At 37.4% G+C, this 17,829-nt stretch overlaps 1 protein-coding gene across 1 annotated transcript in view; it reads left to right on the top strand.

Annotated features, from left to right (window-relative positions):
- The window catches only part of LOC113055984 (serine/threonine-protein kinase LMTK1-like), a 48,014-nt gene extending 30,652 nt beyond the window's left edge, over nt 1–17,362 (top strand). The window contains 13 exon segments of the mRNA XM_026222406.1: nt 496–637; nt 6,491–6,570; nt 7,303–7,421; nt 7,964–8,051; nt 8,581–8,714; nt 9,274–9,358; nt 9,578–9,699; nt 9,898–10,047; nt 10,770–12,169; nt 12,172–14,243; nt 14,320–14,464; nt 14,553–14,762; nt 15,533–17,362. Of these exon segments, the coding sequence (XP_026078191.1) occupies nt 496–637; nt 6,491–6,570; nt 7,303–7,421; nt 7,964–8,051; nt 8,581–8,714; nt 9,274–9,358; nt 9,578–9,699; nt 9,898–10,047; nt 10,770–12,169; nt 12,172–14,243; nt 14,320–14,464; nt 14,553–14,755 (4,740 nt within the window). The 3' untranslated portion in view covers nt 14,756–14,762; nt 15,533–17,362.
- Nucleotides 17,363–17,829: the final 467 nt, after the last annotated feature.

Here is a 17,829-nt window from a genome sequence, read left to right as displayed (position 1 = left end):
GTACTTAGAACAATGTTCTTGGAACATTCTTATGATGTTATTAATATTGGCTAAATGTTTCTGTAAAATTAGCAGAAAACATTTTGACAGTTATATTCATAGGACATCCATTTGATGTTTTTATAATATTACTAGAAAATGACCTTGGAACAAAATTCTTGGAATATTATAAATAACCGATTAACCAAATCTCAGGAGTAAACATTTTTGTTTCTTTATTCTCAGATTGTCCTTTAATTATCAGAAGGATCAACTAACAGCTAACATTTCAAAATAATAGAATGGAATGTTCATCTAACGTTCATACGTACAACCAAGAATAAACTTTCTAGAGATAATGTTACTTAATAGAAATGTTAGCAAATTGTTCTTAGAGCATATTTTTGTTACATGAGCAGACAATTCTTTTTTCACCCATTCACCCACTCTAGTCGATTGTTATACTGTTATGCTGCTGTAACCTCTGACCTCTGACCTTTTTCATTGCTACCATAGGAATTTGAGAATGCAGAGGGAGAGGAATGTCAAGCGGATATGTCTACGCCGGCATCGCCTGCATCACACACCGGTCCTGACGTCTACATCCTGCCTCTCACCGAGGTCTCGCTGCCCGTCGCCAAGCAACCAGGCCGATCAGGTGGGTCATCATCACACGTATCTGAAGAAATTGCTATATGAGCTGGACCAGATGTGATAGCACTTACGAAAGCGCAAGACCATTGAGGATTTCCTCCCAGTCCTGAATCCACTCAGACCCCGCTTATGCAACTCCCATACGAGTTTCGCATTCTCTGGATGAATTTTTTTTTTCCAGAGGATTTTGTTAATGTGTTCGGTCCCGCTTCCAACCCACAAGATCTCTAGTGTAAAATCCAGGAGAGACCAACGCCCTGCTGCTGCCTCCACTCTTCCCTCCTGGGACAGACTCTCTCCCACATCACGGCCTTGCTATGGACCTTCAGAACCCAGGCAAAATTCACAATTAAACAATTTATTCACAAATAAAACTTCAATTTTATGAGTGGGAATTTTCATTGAATTGGCCCCGCCCTGCTGGAAGTTGAATTGGAATTTAAAGGAAGGGATGAGGAATTTAGCAATTTTAGTTGATGTAATAGATTTTCAAATTTAATTGAATACATGTGATGAAATAGACAAACTAAATACACATTTCCATAGATTACATTTCAGACATATCTACAATACTACTAGGTTTGGGGATTTAAAAGAGGGTTTTGAAAAAAAGTCTCACTTTGACCAAGGATGCATGAATGTTATCAAAAATACAGTAAAACCATAATATACTGTGAAATATTGTTACAACAATATATACATTAAATTTATTTCTCTAATGGCAAAGCTGAATTTTCAATTACCACTATTACAGTCAGTCAGTCTCTTTGTAAAACAGACCCTCAAACTAAAAGGCTTTTTAAACTTACTTCTCTATTTAAAAATTACAATTAACGTTAAATTTCAGTTAACTTGAACGTTTCTTTCATTAAAATTCATACTGAAATTCTGCTTCCTTTTTTTCTACATCAATTCAAAGTTAATAAATTAGCATTTAAAAACCATTCTCAATTCAAATAGTGCACAACTCTAAAAGCCATGGAGAACAGTGGCTTTCTTTTCTCAGTCTCTCTGAACTGTAATTTATGGGTTGCCCTGAGACCACAAGGCTGGCGGGAGCTAATACTTTGAAGAGATAAAGACTTTTCTTCTCTTTTTTGTGATTTGCATGCGCTTCACTGGTGCAAATTCTCTTGTTTTTCAGTACAAACATCCTTAAAAATTAAGACTTGTTTACATTTTCTTACCCCACAAGCAAATTATCTTGAAATCCAAAAAAAATGTTCACTCCAACGTTTTTTTTGTCTTTGTTTTTCGGCTTTCTCTCTCTTATTCCATTTCAATCAGCACAACATCTGCCTGTTGCATAATGCCGCCTCAGCCAGCCTACATAAATGTGCCTTGGAATCTGAGGAATCTGGGAGACGATGGGTACAGTCCGATCCATGGATACCCTGTCTCCCTCTTCCCCACAACAGCTCATTTTATTATAGCCTAGCAGGCCTTAATGTGGTGTGATTAGTAAAGGTCAGAGGTTAAGAGGTTGTGGTTTTCTGGATTCAGCTCACAGAACTCTCATGCTCTGGCATTTCATTAACGCGATAAGTGAATAATAGATGCAGTATTTTCCACTGGACAGATAATAATGCCAGTTCATCAAAGTAAAAATCCCACTATGGTTTCCTTCAGTGGCGGTTTCTCTATTAGGGCGATTGAGCGACGCACCACCAAAGGAAAGGGAGGTATTTTTTTTCTTTTACATTCAACCACAGTGTTATGCTAGCTTTCTCTATTCTACTGTAGACTGTTTGTGCTGCCTCTAAATAGTCCAATCAGCATCGAGTCACGTTTTGTGTAGTACCGCCCCTTTTTGGGTGATTTCTGTCAAACTGTGAATCGCCCCGAGTGCTCTCATAGACTTCCCTACAAAGATAATTTTTTTTTCGAACTGCAGGCACTGCAATGCAATGTCAATGAGTTCTGTCCTAACGTGCTTTTGTCATCGTGCGTAACCTTAACTTGTGCAACGATTGGTGGGAACAGTGACATCCAATAATATTTAAAAAAATGAAAAACTACTTTAATATCTTTATCAAATGTGAAAAAAAAACAGAGAGACTGGGACAGCTATGCCTTTGTCAGCTGAACTTGATCGATATCACGGCGAACATTACCTCAGCGCAGATTAATTCTATCGTGTCATTAAAAGAAATACTATTTCATTCGTGGTAGCAATAACGATAAATTGGCAATTAAAGATTTAGGACAACCAAGACCAAATTTAAACATCAAACAAATATCTACAAAGGGCGGGAAGTTGTATAAACGAGGATTTTCGAGGACGTGGTATGAGCGAAGAAAAAGGCTAATAAGCTGCGAAGAAGCTGACGCTTTATTCTGCTAATTTATCGCTGCATTTTGTTTCATCGCGAGAGCGTGACAGACATCGAATGTCTCCCAGACAAGGTGAAAAAACCCAAAAGAGCAAAAATGAATCTGGTTAGTAGGGAGTAGTGTAATGCAAGGGAGAAATGTAATATAAGCGAGTAATCTAAGTGAGGAATGTGATATAAATGAGCCATGTAATATAAATGATTTATGTGACTTCAGTTATTTCTTATTAAACTGAAATCAAAGTAAAACGATTTTTTGGAAAAACCACATCCTGGCATCAGTCTTCATTTGCTGCCGAATTTGTGTTAACACGCATATAGGAACATAAGGAGAACAAGAGATTGATTCCTAATGTCAGTTTAGTTCAGTTCCCTTTACTTCTTTAACAAGCTGTTAATTTATCAATTGAATGGGTGACCTATCCTCATTGATCAAGCAAACATTTGGCAGGAGCCACCACTGGTTTCCTTTATGGTATAGTAGTCTGCAACAAGACTTTCATCAGCAGCGCTGGTTTTAGGAGTGGCTGGAATGATGTCACTCCATAAGGATGAGGTTGAGGTAAGATATACAAACCTCCTGCCGGGGAGCGCCGGTCTCATTCACTGTGACACAGATAGCATCTGTCTGTAATCAGACGTGTCTTTCTTCTCCTAGGATGTCAGTTAGACAAATGAAGAAGCTAATTTTAATGTTTATCATCTGATTTGAGATGTTTCAGCCAAAGAGTTTATGTATTGCACTCTGGTGTGCAGCATCCACCCCAACGCAGCTGTGCTCATAAACACACCCTAAAACACACAAATCTATATCTAAGCAAGTGAATTCTCTGAAGATCACATCATTTTATATGCAACGTGCACACATCCTCTTTATAACACTCACTTCATTAAACTACATCACTAAAATTGTTATTCAAACTCATTTGCATTGCTGGGAAAAATAGACTAGAGGGACCAATAAAGCAAGACGTGCGCCGCAGCAGTAAACACATTTCACCGTGTTTGATAATGTATGATAATTCTGTTTGGTTAGAGTGGAACGATTTCTCTCGATTATTTTCCTAACGATTGCATTCCCAGCAGCCATCTGGCCAGCGCGTCACTGTCAGTGACCAACACCCCAGTAATGAGCAAGCCGAGCAGTCAATCATGTATTCACATAAACACTGAGCAAATTCTGACACGTGATGTGATTTTTGTTGGCACGTTGTTGTCATACTGTTGGCAGACCTCCATGTTTTTCTATTTAGCCTGTTTTGTTCATATTTAGCTAAGTACACACTGAAGTTTTAGTGACAGGTGCGTTTAATGTGGGATTTAATCTCCTAAATTATCGTTTTGTGTGTGTGGTGTACAGAATAATGTATATATTAATGTATAAATCTTGAACTTGGTTGACGTAACAGAAATGTTTTGGTGTGTCATGGCTGTATAAGAAAAAGAAATGCCAGTTCAGAAATGCCAGTTATTTTAATTTTTTGGCTAGACTAACACTAACCTGGTAACCATGGATTTTCCAGCTGAATAGCAACTGGAAGATGGATTATCATCTGGAAACTTTTATTCAGTTTGGATTTATATTTTTTGAAAGTTCATTTATAAAGTACTGGACTAACATAGCAACATGAATAGCAACATTTCAGTGTCTTTGAGCTGTAAACAAGAAACATATGCCAGCAGTTTGTGTTATTACCAAGCTAACCTGCTGGAACATCCAGTCAGCTGTGTTTTGGAACAGCGTAGCAGGTTTCTATCTGATCTAATCTGATAATTAACCGGTTTGACTGGTTTAAGTTGGCTAGACCATGTTCGAAAACCAGCATGACTACCATAAGCTTTAAATATTTATTAATATTTTGAATTAGTTTTAATTTTTTTTAGTTAAAATTGTAGTCATTTCAAAACGAAGTCATATTTGTAACTCATTTTAAAAGTATTTCTTTTGACATTTATCTAGATTTTTTTAATTACTAGATTTAATGTATTTCTAAGTTTATTTTATTAATTTTAGAACTTAAACTTTATTATTTTATTCTTTATTAACTTTATTTCAGTTATTTTCCAGGGCAATATTTCTCATTTGTATTATTATTATTATTATTATATTTAACATTTTCATCTAATATTTATATTTATTTCAAGTACCAAAACCTTTTATATATATATATATATATATATATATATATATATATATATATATATATATATATATATATATATATATATATATATATATATATATATATATATATATATATATAGTTTTAGTTTTAGTTAACATTAACAACACTGATAGAATATTTGAAAGTGTTCTTTGTGTTTATTTGTGCTGCTAACGTTTGATATACAAATTGATTTAACTCATAATTGAATTCCAAATCTAGTTTGTAACTATATCTTCAATCTCTTTATATGTTCTGTACTGTTGTTTGCAATCCCACTGTAATATAATATTTATTCAGATTTGTTCTTTCCTATCCTGCGCCCACATCAAACATTTCTGATTTGTTTACCGGCCATTTGCTTTCCCAGTGCTGAGCTAGAAACCTCAGGAATAATAGCATTAGTGTTTCCTTCCTGTCAGTGGTACCAAGCAGCACCAGCAGCATGACAAAGAGCCTGATTCTCCCCAGCGAGGGCTTTCTGTGAGGGGGCAGGCAGAATGAGCAGCCTCTACAACACCACATGGGTGTAAAATATGGCTGCTGCATAAAAAGGGGACAGAGAGTGAGACAGTACGTCATAGACTTTTACAATAAACTGTTTGTGGGCACGATGAGATGACTGAAAGAGAGAAATGGACTGTTATGGGATTTTGAGATGATAGAGATATGCAAGGATCTGTCAGACGGTACAGAAAATCATTCCTCAAATTTGTCCCTTCTGCGGCATGCTGTCACTGACTTCTGCTTTTCAGAAAAATGATTTTCAAGCAGCCTGATAGATCACAGGGAGATTTCTCTTGAATTTGATTGTGTGCCTTTCAACATCACTTTTGTACAGAAGGTCGCCCACTGCTTTTTGGAGAGGATATTCAGAGGATGATTTCTTGTTGGAGGAAAGGAAAATCCTGACGAAACTTTGTTTTATGCACTTGCAATGCTCAATTGTCCACTAAGGGTGTGTTGAAATATTTATTAATGTTGTTTAATTGTATTTTTTTTTATCAGTTTTCTTTTTATACATTTGCTTATTTGACTACACAGTGACCCTAACATATATTAGATGAAATACTGCTATTCTGCATTTTTCTAACGTAATAAAGATTTTTTATTTCAAATTATATTGTCCGCATAACAAATTAATTGAAGTGTTGATGACAGCAGCACTTTGAGAATGATCTAAAGAGCATCTTGTGCTTCATTAGAAGCAAGAACATCTGATTGTCTGTAAAACAGATTTTTTTTTTTATTCATTTCGTGTCGCTTTTTTCCATCCTAAACCTTGAATACCAGGTTTTCAGCTGCTAATTATTATCTTGTTCTGTCTGTGTCTTTTATTCCCTGATAATCCTCTTCTAGTCCAGCTCCTGAGATCCACAGATCTTGGCCGTCACAGTTTGCTTTATATAAAGGAGATTGGGCATGGCTGGTTTGGCAAGGTAAGTGCAGTTGGTTTATTGTTCATTGTTTATTTGTTTTGTATGTTTGTGCACCTCACAGATATGAATGCCTTAGGCATGTTCTGCCACGGATCAAAGATTTAGCTCTATAGTTTAGACCCAAGGATGTGAAAATGTCTTACACGCCATTTTACCTTTGAAGTGCCTTAGTAATACTCAAGCTTTGATGTTGGACTTGCGAGAATTTGATGATATTTCTGTGTAGCAGTGAATTCCAGAATCACTTTAGTATTAGGAATAATTGTGCCTCATTCACTCTCATTCTTTCTCTCTTTCTCTCTGCTTCTTTGTCTTTTTGTAACACACATACATAAACACACACTATCCCAATTACCCCAACTTTCCATTGAATGGGTATGTCCATCTGTGTGTCTGTGTCTCTGCGGCTGCATGTTTACCAATGTCTCATCTGGTTTTGTGTTGTTTCATCTTCCTGCATTTCCCTTTGAGCATCTTTTCGCATAATTCCTGGACTTGATTTAAACCTTTTTGGGTTTGTTTGTGTGGAATGTCTGTCTTCCATTTCCTTCCTTCCTTCCTTCCTGTTTACCCATTTCCTTTATGTGCACATCTGTTTGTGTCTATCTGTGTCACACTGTCCATGATTGTGTGTGTGTTGTCCATTTCCCTCTGTTCATACCTGTATGTGTGTTTCTGTTGTCTTTCCCTTGTGTGTTTGTGTATCTGTGTGTCGTGGGATGTTGTTCGCAGGTATTGTTGGGGGAGGTTCACTCTGGTCTCAGCAGTACCCAGGTGCTGGTGAAGGAACTAAAGGCCAGTGCCAGCGTGCAGGAACAGATGCATTTTCTGGAAGAGGCACGGCCATACCGGTAAACAAATCATTGCATTGTATATTTAATTGATACGTTTTATTTCATCTCTTTTGCAAGAAGAAATAAAAAGATTTTAGGGTGACGAACCCTATGAAAAATATATACGGATGATTAGGCTAGAATGTCTGCTAAGATGAGTAATTTGTAATAAACGCATTAAAATGTAAGATATGAAAAGGATAATTCACTCAAAAATAAATGTTCACTCATCGTCTACTCACCTTCATGTTGTAGCAAAACTGCAGGATTTTCTGTGGAACACAAAAGAAGATATTTTGAAGAAGGTTGATGAACTGTTTCATAAAATCAAAGTCAAAGGGGTCCAAAACAACACTGACTCCATTGACTTCATTGTATGTAAAATAATAATAATACTAATAATAAAAAATTAGTATGGGGTTTTGGGTTCTACAACAGAAAGAAATTCATACAGGTTTGGAACAACATGAGGGAGAGTAGATGATGACAGAATATTAATTTTTTTGTGAACTATCTCTGAGTGTACTGAAATGATGATTGGGCTGAAACTGTTTTTGCAGGTCTCTCCAGCATCCGGCTCTAGTGCAATGTCTCGCTCAGTGCACAGAGGTTACACCCTATTTAGTGGTCATGGAGTTCTGCCTGCTGGTTAGTCCAGTTTTTTTTTTTTTTTTTTTTTCATCGACTTTCTTTGAAGTTGGCCATTTCTAAATACCAGAATATGACTTTAGAGACTTTAGAGAGTTTGGCCAGTAGGCCCGTTTTTAGCTAATTTTAGCATTTTAGCTGCTTGATTTTGCAAACCGGTATTTATCATCATATTATTTTAATTAATTTTATTAATGCACTTTGTTAGCTATTCAGCTATAGCAGCTCATAAATCAGAAGTCTCAGCTTCAGCATTGAAAAATAAGGTGGAAATGCAAGGGTCACAACATGATAATGTGCTTCTTTATTTGATGTCATTCTTCTCCTGTTATTGCTTGCCTAGGTCACATGTGTAACAGCATATTTTGAGACAGAATTGCCCTTCTTTGCAACAACATCAAAAAGCTGCTCTCGTGGTGTCTTGTTATATATCGCCCCCCAGTGGTTAGCTGAAAAAAAACTCACATTATTTTGATGTTTATGCTGATTTGCATTTCGTGTTTTAGCTTGTGTTTTATGTGTTCAACAGGGTGATGTTAAAGGTTACCTGCGCAGCTGCCGGGCAACAGATTCCATGACCTCTGACCCCTTACTACTTCAGAGGATGGCGTGTGAGATCACTTCAGGCTTGCTCCACCTTCACAAAAACAACTTCACCCATAGGTCAGCCAACCCTTTTTTTAAATGTACAAATCCATGTTTGGAGAACCTTTGAATCCTTTAGAACCCGAAATATAGAAATTATCATCGCAATATTCTTTATCTTCTCAATTCAAGGAGTGGAAACCTGCCATCAGATTTAACAGTATAAGCGTGAAGCTTATGAGTGTGAATATCTGCATTGCCTGCTTCCTGTCTCATGGTTTCTCCCTGCAACAATCTCCTGATGCTGCCTGAGTGTTTTTACTCCACTCCAGCATCAGTGATTTTGTTGCCGGGGGTCACCACACATCTACAAGCAACTACAACATGTCCTTGTCAAGATACTTTGAAAAGGTTCCTGAAGAATTAGCTTACAAAAGTAGCATCACAATGCAGTAAAATGACGGCTATTTCTGGCATTGCATCTGTCATACTTGCAAATGTATGTTAATTTTGGGCAGGCTTGCAGTTTTGTAAATGACATCCAGTTATGTTTGAGCTAGCGATATGAAATCAGCAATGTCCTATTTTCAGAAGATGCTTATTATTTATTTATTTTTGGTGCTCTGATTTTCTGCAGTGATCTGGCTTTAAGAAACTGTCTGCTAACATCAGACATAAAAGTTAAGATTGGAGACTATGGACTATCACACAACAAGTACAAGGTGGGTTTTTCTTATCTACAAATTTTTATGTATAAAATGTCTAATAGTAATATAATACGAATAGTAATATAAACGTGAATATTATATATTGCATTCATTTACTAGTTGATGTTATGCTTTTTTTTACTAAAAATGTGGTTAGTGTATTTCATTAACTCTCTGTCTGTCTCTCTCTCTCTCTCTCTCTCTCTCTCTCTGTTCATGTCTGTTTATCCCCAGGATGACTACTTTGTGACATCAGACCAGACCTGGATTCCCTTACGCTGGATTGCCCCTGAACTGGTTGATGAGGTTCATGGTAACTTACTGGTGGCGGACCAAACCAAGGAAAGCAACATCTGGTCAGTATCTTCACATGAGGCTTCAGCAATATGTAGCATACATTTAGTGTTGAATTTAGGCCTTTATTTTGCAGTTTTATGAAGAACACACATCCTCCTCAATAACCTTTATCACTTATTATAGATATCATGTAATTATTGATCGATGCATTAATTGCTATTGTTAACCAAGATACTCTGTTTCTCTCTATGCATAAGGTCACTTGGTGTAACAATCTGGGAGCTGTTTGAGTTGGGGAATCAGCCATACCGTCATTATTCAGACCGACAGGTTCTCAGCTATGCTGTAAAGGACCAGCAATTGAAACTGCCCAAGCCACTTCTCAAGTACCCTCTTTCTGACCGCTGGTGGGTGTCTAATAAACTTTAAATTGATCTTCTTTCTCCTTTTATTAACCATTATCTAGAGTTAGAGGCCAGGGTTTTCACTCTGCTAGAGGCTTTCAGTTTTCACCCTTCTCTTTTGGAGCTTTTGCTCTTAAAACTGTTTTAATTTTGTTTTATTATATTCAGCTAGTTTGGTTTGAACACAATTTGATTGTATTTTTGTGCAATTTCCATGTTGACAAAAACAGCTTAAGGTGGTTAGGTATGTTTTGAAGCATGGCGACTTGTTTGAGCTGATATTAGCTGGTCCATAGTTGATCCTAAGCTGGTCTTGAGCTGGTTTTAACTGGTCATGCGCTGGATTGAAGCAACTAGCTCCTGCTCAGAGCAAGCTCATAACCAGCTCAAACCATGCTTCATAATATACCTAACCAGCATATGCAGTTTTTTTTTTTACAACAGGTTTCCAATTAAAACTTCAAAAAATCCTTGAAACAAAATAAATTAGCTTGAGGTCCAAAACTGCATTAGATTTTAAGATACATTGTTTATAGATTGACCTCGAGCTATAAAATACTTTTTTTTCATTATAAACATTTTATGCAGTTACTTTTCAAGTACATGTGTCTTAATTTAAGATTTTTTAGATTTATTCCTATTGAAAAATAAATCCAAAAAATAAATCCAACTTTTAGTAACATTTGCTCTAAAACTGTATGAAATTTTTGTTTCTATATCACCAGGTATGAAGTCATGCAGTTCTGTTGGCTTCAGCCTGATCAGAGGCCCAATGCAGAAGAAGTTCATCTCCTGCTAAGTTACCTATGTGCCAAAGGAGCCAGTGAGGCAGAGGAAGACTTTGAGAGACGATGGAACTCCATGAGACCAAACACAAGTCATGCTAATGTCCATGGAGCTGGTGCACTAGCAATCGACATGCCCATGTCATCCACCACTTCCTCATTCCCCCTACTGGAACAGTTCCCCAGTGGAGACGGCTACCATTCAGAATCTGGAGATGACATCTTAACGGTTACTGAAACCAGTCATGGCCTCAACTTTGAGTACAAGTGGGAGCAGGCACGGGCTGAACAGCACTACCAATCTTCATCCACCACTGGCACTTTGGGTCAAGGCAATCCCCATTGCCAGGAGGTCTACTACCCCCCAGGCGGAATGGTGGGGGGCTGTGCTGTTGACGGACTTGCCCTAGGGGTTTCTCCTTCATATTATGAGCCCAAACAACTACACACCCCTGGTGTGGTACCAGTCCTGAGTGCTCACAGTCCACCAGTGGGTAATGAGTACTACATTCGTATTGAGGAGCCATTACAAAGCAATATTGATAACTTCACCATGTGTGCTTACAGCCCAGAGTTTGGGGGGAGCAATACAAGTTTTCTAACAGGAAGTGGAGACTCTCAGGAGTGTATGAACTGTCCCCCTGAAGCTAAACCAGACATTTATTGGTCAGCGGATATCCACAAAAGCAGTGCCTATGATTCAGACACCAGTCCTGCTATGTCTCTAACTATGGAGCCTCTTTTAGGTCATGGTAGCCCTCTTAGAGCATGGGAGTCTGGTCATTATGTCTCATACAAAGACAGGGATGGAGGTTACTACTATGAACCATCACCTCCTAAGATCATGGACTGCTACATGATACGAGATCGAACAGAGCATCCACGAGAGAGCTGGGGGTCTCGAAGCTTAAGACAAGCACTTGGGGAACTGGAGGAGCCTTTAGGCATTTCACCATCAATTGGAAGTCCTCCACAAGACTATGCTGATCCCTACTTGGAGAACATTCAAGACTCCATTATAGGAAAGAATGTTACAGGAGGATATTATGATATGATGGGCTCTTTGAGGAAGACTATGCCAGGTAACCACTCAGTTTATATTGACATGGCATCAGGTGGTGCTATATTTGTAGGACGAGATGACAGCGACTCTGAGGAAGAGGAAGACATCTTTGTGGACAGGCGAGGAAGAAGTTGGTCCACCAGCAATCCAGCAAATACAAACACAAGGACCTTGCATCAAAGGCATGGGTCTTGTATCCAAGATTCTTATGCTGATTTTCACTACACTATGCCGATGACTGATGTTGAGGATACATGGCCAGAAGAGCAGACCCTGCCGTGCATATGGCCAAACCTGTTGACTGCTTAGATGCAACAGTCAAAAGCAACACTTGTCTAGTGCATGGAAGACATGTACCTTCAAACCCTTCACCTGAGTGCAGCTCATATATCCATATGTGCCATGAACCCAGAGAGGCTGAAGTATATCCCGTGCCATGTTGTCAAGCTTTGAGCAGTTCACATTTTGTAGATCCTCTAACAGGAACACTTGTGAGGAACTGCTTCATGATCGACTGTGTTCCAGGGAAACCCATGCCAATGCCCAAAAAAGACCAACACTTAGGCCAAGCACCATTATCTGCTGGATATATAGTCTCCAAAATAGAGTCATCAAGGGAAGGTGCTAAACAGTTTGATGTCTCCCAGCAGTATGGGGATATTGCTGAAAGGGAAACAAACTTAAGGCAAGAAAATGCTTTTTATGAAGATGCATCTCCAGCAGATACCAAAACGGAAATTATTGCCACCACTCCACAATTGGAGAAAACCCAAGCTGAGTTACCCAAATCAGACCCAGAGTCAGACTTAAGTAAGGCAGCAGACAGTGGTGTGGACCATGGACGCTCTAGTATCAGTCTGGTGGAGATTGATGACTGTAGCGATGATGACATCACTGATGTAACCTCTGGGATTTTTGGGGACTTCACCGTTGAAGTTGAACCTGTTGACTACACCAATCCGACATTCAAGTCATTACAAAAGCAGGTTGATACGCCAGACTCCATGGACTCCATTGACATACCATATACTGCATGTTCCAGTGAGACACTCAGTCCTGCCTCCATTCATCCGTCAAGCTCTCCCAAGACAGTGGACAGTGGATATGACACAGAAAACAATGAATCTCCAGAGTTTGTCCTAAAGGAACCCCATGAGTTACAAGATTCTAAGGTTTTTATCCAACCCTTGGGAAAGGTGTCATCTGGGTCTGATTTTGTCAGTGAAGAACAAAAGATTAAAAGGGCAGAGGATGAGAAACTAGAGGATAGTGTTGATAATATAATGGCACTGACAACATCTGAGAGCAGTGATGGAGAGTTGAACGCACTAAGTGATAAAACTCCATACAGAGATTCGGCCTACTTCTCTGACTATGATTCTGGGAAAGATAAAGAAAGCGAAGAGGACATCAATGAACTTGAAGATCAGAAAGATGGACCAGAGGAAATTATAAATGATAAAGAAGACCAACTTCCTCCAAAAAAGGAGGCAGATGGAGATGAATATAATTTTCCATCTTTAAAGGAAACTGAAAAGGCTCCTGAACAGCCTGATGATGCAACCTCAAACACTCCATCAAATATTGAAGAATGTATGTCTGGTTGCAACAGAATCAGTGGTGTGTCTCTTTCATCTCCTGATAATGAAGTGTCTACCATAAAATATTATTTTGGTGAGGATGAAAACGTTGGTGTAGATTCAGATCTTTCTGCTGAACTCGTACCATCTGACGTTTCTGATTCAGATGCTTTGCTTGGTCCAGATGTAAAGCAAGAGGAATCTTTCAAACATGTAGGTAGTGAAGATATTCTGTCTCTCGACCAAATAACTTTTGAGGGTGATGGTGAACACACCAATATTCCAGAGGTCCTTACTGATGAGAATGAAGAGGACATAGTCAAAGATGAAATTCTGTTCGAAGAGGAACTAGCATCTCAGAAGGAAAGGAACATTTCCCCTACACATGAGGTACTGGAATCTAGGAGTAAGGAGTGTGAAGAAGGGGGACGTAAAAGAAGCTCCATGCGTTCTGGCTCTCCTCCCCCTCCATTAGAAGGACGGGTGTCTCCCACAGATGGAGAGGAGGCTGATGAGGAAGACGGCGACTCTGAGGATAGTGATGAGTCTGATGAGGAGCTGCGGACTTACAGTATCCAGGAACAGAGTGAAGAAAGCGAGGACGAGATCTTGACCGTACCTATCATTGTGAGTGACTGCAGCGATTCACACAAACTCAGAAGTCTGCTTAAGATGCCAACGCTGCTCAGCGATTCACTGTCTGACGAAACTGAGAACAAAAAGAAGGTGGTGTCTTTCTTTGATGATGTCACCGTCTTTTTGTTTGACCAGGTATTTCTTTTCGTTTTTTCACAGTTTTTTTTTTTACTTTTGAAGTTTAATAATAACATTTTGTCAACCCCTCCAGGAAAGCCCAACCAGAGAGCTGGCAGATCAAAGTTTTCCCTTGGATGGAGGGTCAAGCAAACCGAGTGCAAAGGGTAAAGCACAAAACCAGCAGGAAAAGGTCAATCCCTCCGATGAGTCGTCTGATGGAAACATCTCAGAAGAGAGTAAGACACACATTTTTTAATTTTTGTATCTGTTCTCAGGTATTTTAAACACTAATTATTTTCCATCCTGCTTTGTCGTTGTTCTAAGGTGCAGGGTTTGAATGGGAAGATGACTTCCCATTGTTGCCTCTTCCCACATCTTCTAAGGGTTCTCCTCCAGACATCACTGCAAAGCCGAGCCTACCGAGTGGCAGTACTAAACCTGTGGCACAGGTCTCCCGTTTTACTGTTTCTCCATCCAGTGTGTCACGTTTCTCCATCACACATGTCTCGGATTCAGATATGGATTAAGCTGGAGGTGAGAGAGCACGTGTTTGAAACATTGTTCTTATCATTATCTTCATTATCAACATTATCTTATCAACTCTTTACCCACCAGCATTCTTTTTTTTTTAAGTTGCAAGACATTACCATCATGTTTTATAATTTTCACAAAATTGTCACGGCCCCCAGAATATTTTATTGTATGATTATCTGAACATACAATATTTATATATATATATATATATATATATATATATATATATATATATATATATATATATATATATATATATATATATAAAACACAGAGCCTCTGCTTTTAAATAAAAAGCAGTTTTAAACAAAAACTTCTTCGCTTGCTTTTTTGATCAGGAGATTCTGTACTAGTTCAGAAGATGCACAATACTGCCCTCTAATGTTTATCTGTGAAAACATGGATTGCCAGAAAATTCTGTCAAATATGGGGAAGTGTTAACAGAAGCTAAATGAAAACATTTTTTCTTTAAAAAATAAAATGTAATAATATAATTGTGAAACTATTCATAATAATAATAAACGTTTTCATGACTCCAAAACAGCTAAAATAAAAATGTCCATAAATGAATGTTGAAGTATAATTAAGTATCATTTTGAAGTAAAAGATATTTTGACTTGTAACATATTTCACATCACATTAATTATTGTACAGACAAATCTGTGTTCTATTTCCCCAATACTTTAGACACTCCTGGGATAATTTGCATGTTAATTAAATATAAAGCTTATGTCAATTTAATGTGTTTTTTTTTCCCCTCTGTTTTAAAGAAATAAGTGAAGATGGGGAAAGAGAATGAATCATCATACTACTGCCAGCAGACTCTTATTTATTTTTGTTTATGTACTTCTTTGACTGAGGCGGTCACAATAAGAAAGAAGTTTTGATCTCTTTGGAAACCATTTTTGGATCCTTTCAAAGACAGTGCCTCTTAACAAACACTTTAGAGCAGCCCTTTTGAAAAGGACCCAGAAGAAGAAAAAACTTGTGGCAATGACTAAAACATGATAGGAAACACAAACTAAAATTAAATTGTGGATGGATCTGCTTGGTTTATATGGACCTGCTGGAAACTGTGACTGTTTAAAACACTGATTACTGTATTTTTGGACAGTTTTGAAAAGACGTTAATGGTATCAACTGCATTAAAATCTTAGCGAAATGTAACAAAACTAAACCGAACTGATTTCTATTGTGAAATATCAATGCAGTGTTTGTCTAGAAAAGGAGGAGTTTCAAAAAAGGAAGTTATTTAATTGTTTTTATGACAACAACAACAAAAAAAAAAGTTCACGACACACAGCTGCCTTGTGTTTGTCACCTGCCTGAGAGTAGCATTGTGTTTGGTGACATGGCATTATGAATCCACTTTTATGATTTTATGAATAATCAAACTTGGATTATTGTTGTTATTATTATTGAATCTCTTCATAATTTGAATGTTTAGTGTTTTAGATACTTTGTTTTATTTATTTACTTATTCAGTGCTTCAATATGAATCAGTATGTACATGAGATTGCTATTTCCATGTTCATGGCAGAAATCATGTTTCACAGTCTGACTGAAAATCTGCAGTTAAATCCATAAAATAATAACAAAAAAAGATGACCTTTTTTAAAAATAGTGAAGTTTAAACATGCAGTAGAAAAGTAGAAAAACTCGAAATAATCTCAAAAATAAATATTAAACAATATGTACTTGACAACCTATTATGTAATGGAGGATTTCATGATTAGACATGTATTTAATGATGTATTTAGGGTGACTGCTGGTGAAGAGGGACACTTAAACTCAAGCATCATCATTAATATAAGATGCTTAATACATGCTATACATGCTTTCTATCTTTTGAGGATTGAAGCCAGGTATTATGATCAGGGTGTTCATCATATACTTAAAGAGTGTTATTTATTAGTCAACATGTTTTATATTTCCTTGAACTTTGAAGAACAGATTGTACTAATTGCAGCGCTTCACAGACTGTCACACTGAACTAAAGTTGGACTTTGACCAATAGGAACAATTTAAACTGCTGAACAAAATGGACATATGATCTTGTGATTTTTTTTTTCTTCATATGGTTGGGAAACAATACATTAGACTCGATCAAGGAGGATGAGCCTGCTGATGTGACTGAGAACAGTGTACAGTACAAAGGGACTCGATGCTACCTGTACGCTTCTGTGCATCCGACCAAACATAAATCTCGATATGCTTCTCAATATGTTCTGTTTGTTTGCCTGTGAAGGCATTTATTCTATGTAATCGTCTAGCTTAGATCAAACTAGACAACAGTCTGTACTATTTTTGTATTTGATTGAACAATTTGAAACTACTGAAAGATCAAATTGGCACTCAGGAGGTAAAGGGGAAAAAAAATATTTTCTGCCAACAAAATGTATGACGTGATGTGGCACAAGCCGGATTTGCATCCTAAAAATTATTATGATTCAGAGCAGCGGATTCACAGATTTTTCCTGGGACATTTGCCTGTGCGGTGGTTTTGAATTGCGGTATAATGTTAACTGAGAGTGTATGTAATTCTGTTCATGAAATGTGTCACAAATTTAGTGAGAAAAATAAAACTATTCTGTTTGACAGTTTTCTCTTGTAGTTTGTTGTTGATTTAATATGTAACTTTAATTACACCACATTAAATTTATTAATTTATCCATTTAGCATACGCAAGCAACTTACAGTGCATTTACAGCGCATTTAATTTTTTTGGAAAAGAATCCACAACCTTTTGTGCTTCTAATGCAATGGCCACTGAGCCACAGGAACAATCCTGAGTTAAATTGAAGACATTTAAAAACAGATTCAACATATATGCTAGATGGCACTGGTTATATTTCTAACTGATTTTTTAGCAGGATAAATCAGATAAACACACAGGTAACCCTTAATTTTATACAACTGTTTTATTAGACTATCTACACATCTTATTTGTGCATATTGATATGACACATACAAAAACAAAGAAAACAAAAGAGAATGCATCTGAAAAAAAAAAAAAAAAGATTCTGAAATGGGCTACCAAGTGGATCGTATAAACACATTCTTGAGA

Source organism: Carassius auratus, chromosome 37, assembly GCF_003368295.1.
Source record: "Carassius auratus strain Wakin chromosome 37, ASM336829v1, whole genome shotgun sequence".
In the NCBI taxonomy this organism is placed as follows: Eukaryota; Metazoa; Chordata; class Actinopteri; order Cypriniformes; family Cyprinidae; genus Carassius; species Carassius auratus.
This window is presented reverse-complemented; position numbering and strand designations above follow the sequence as displayed.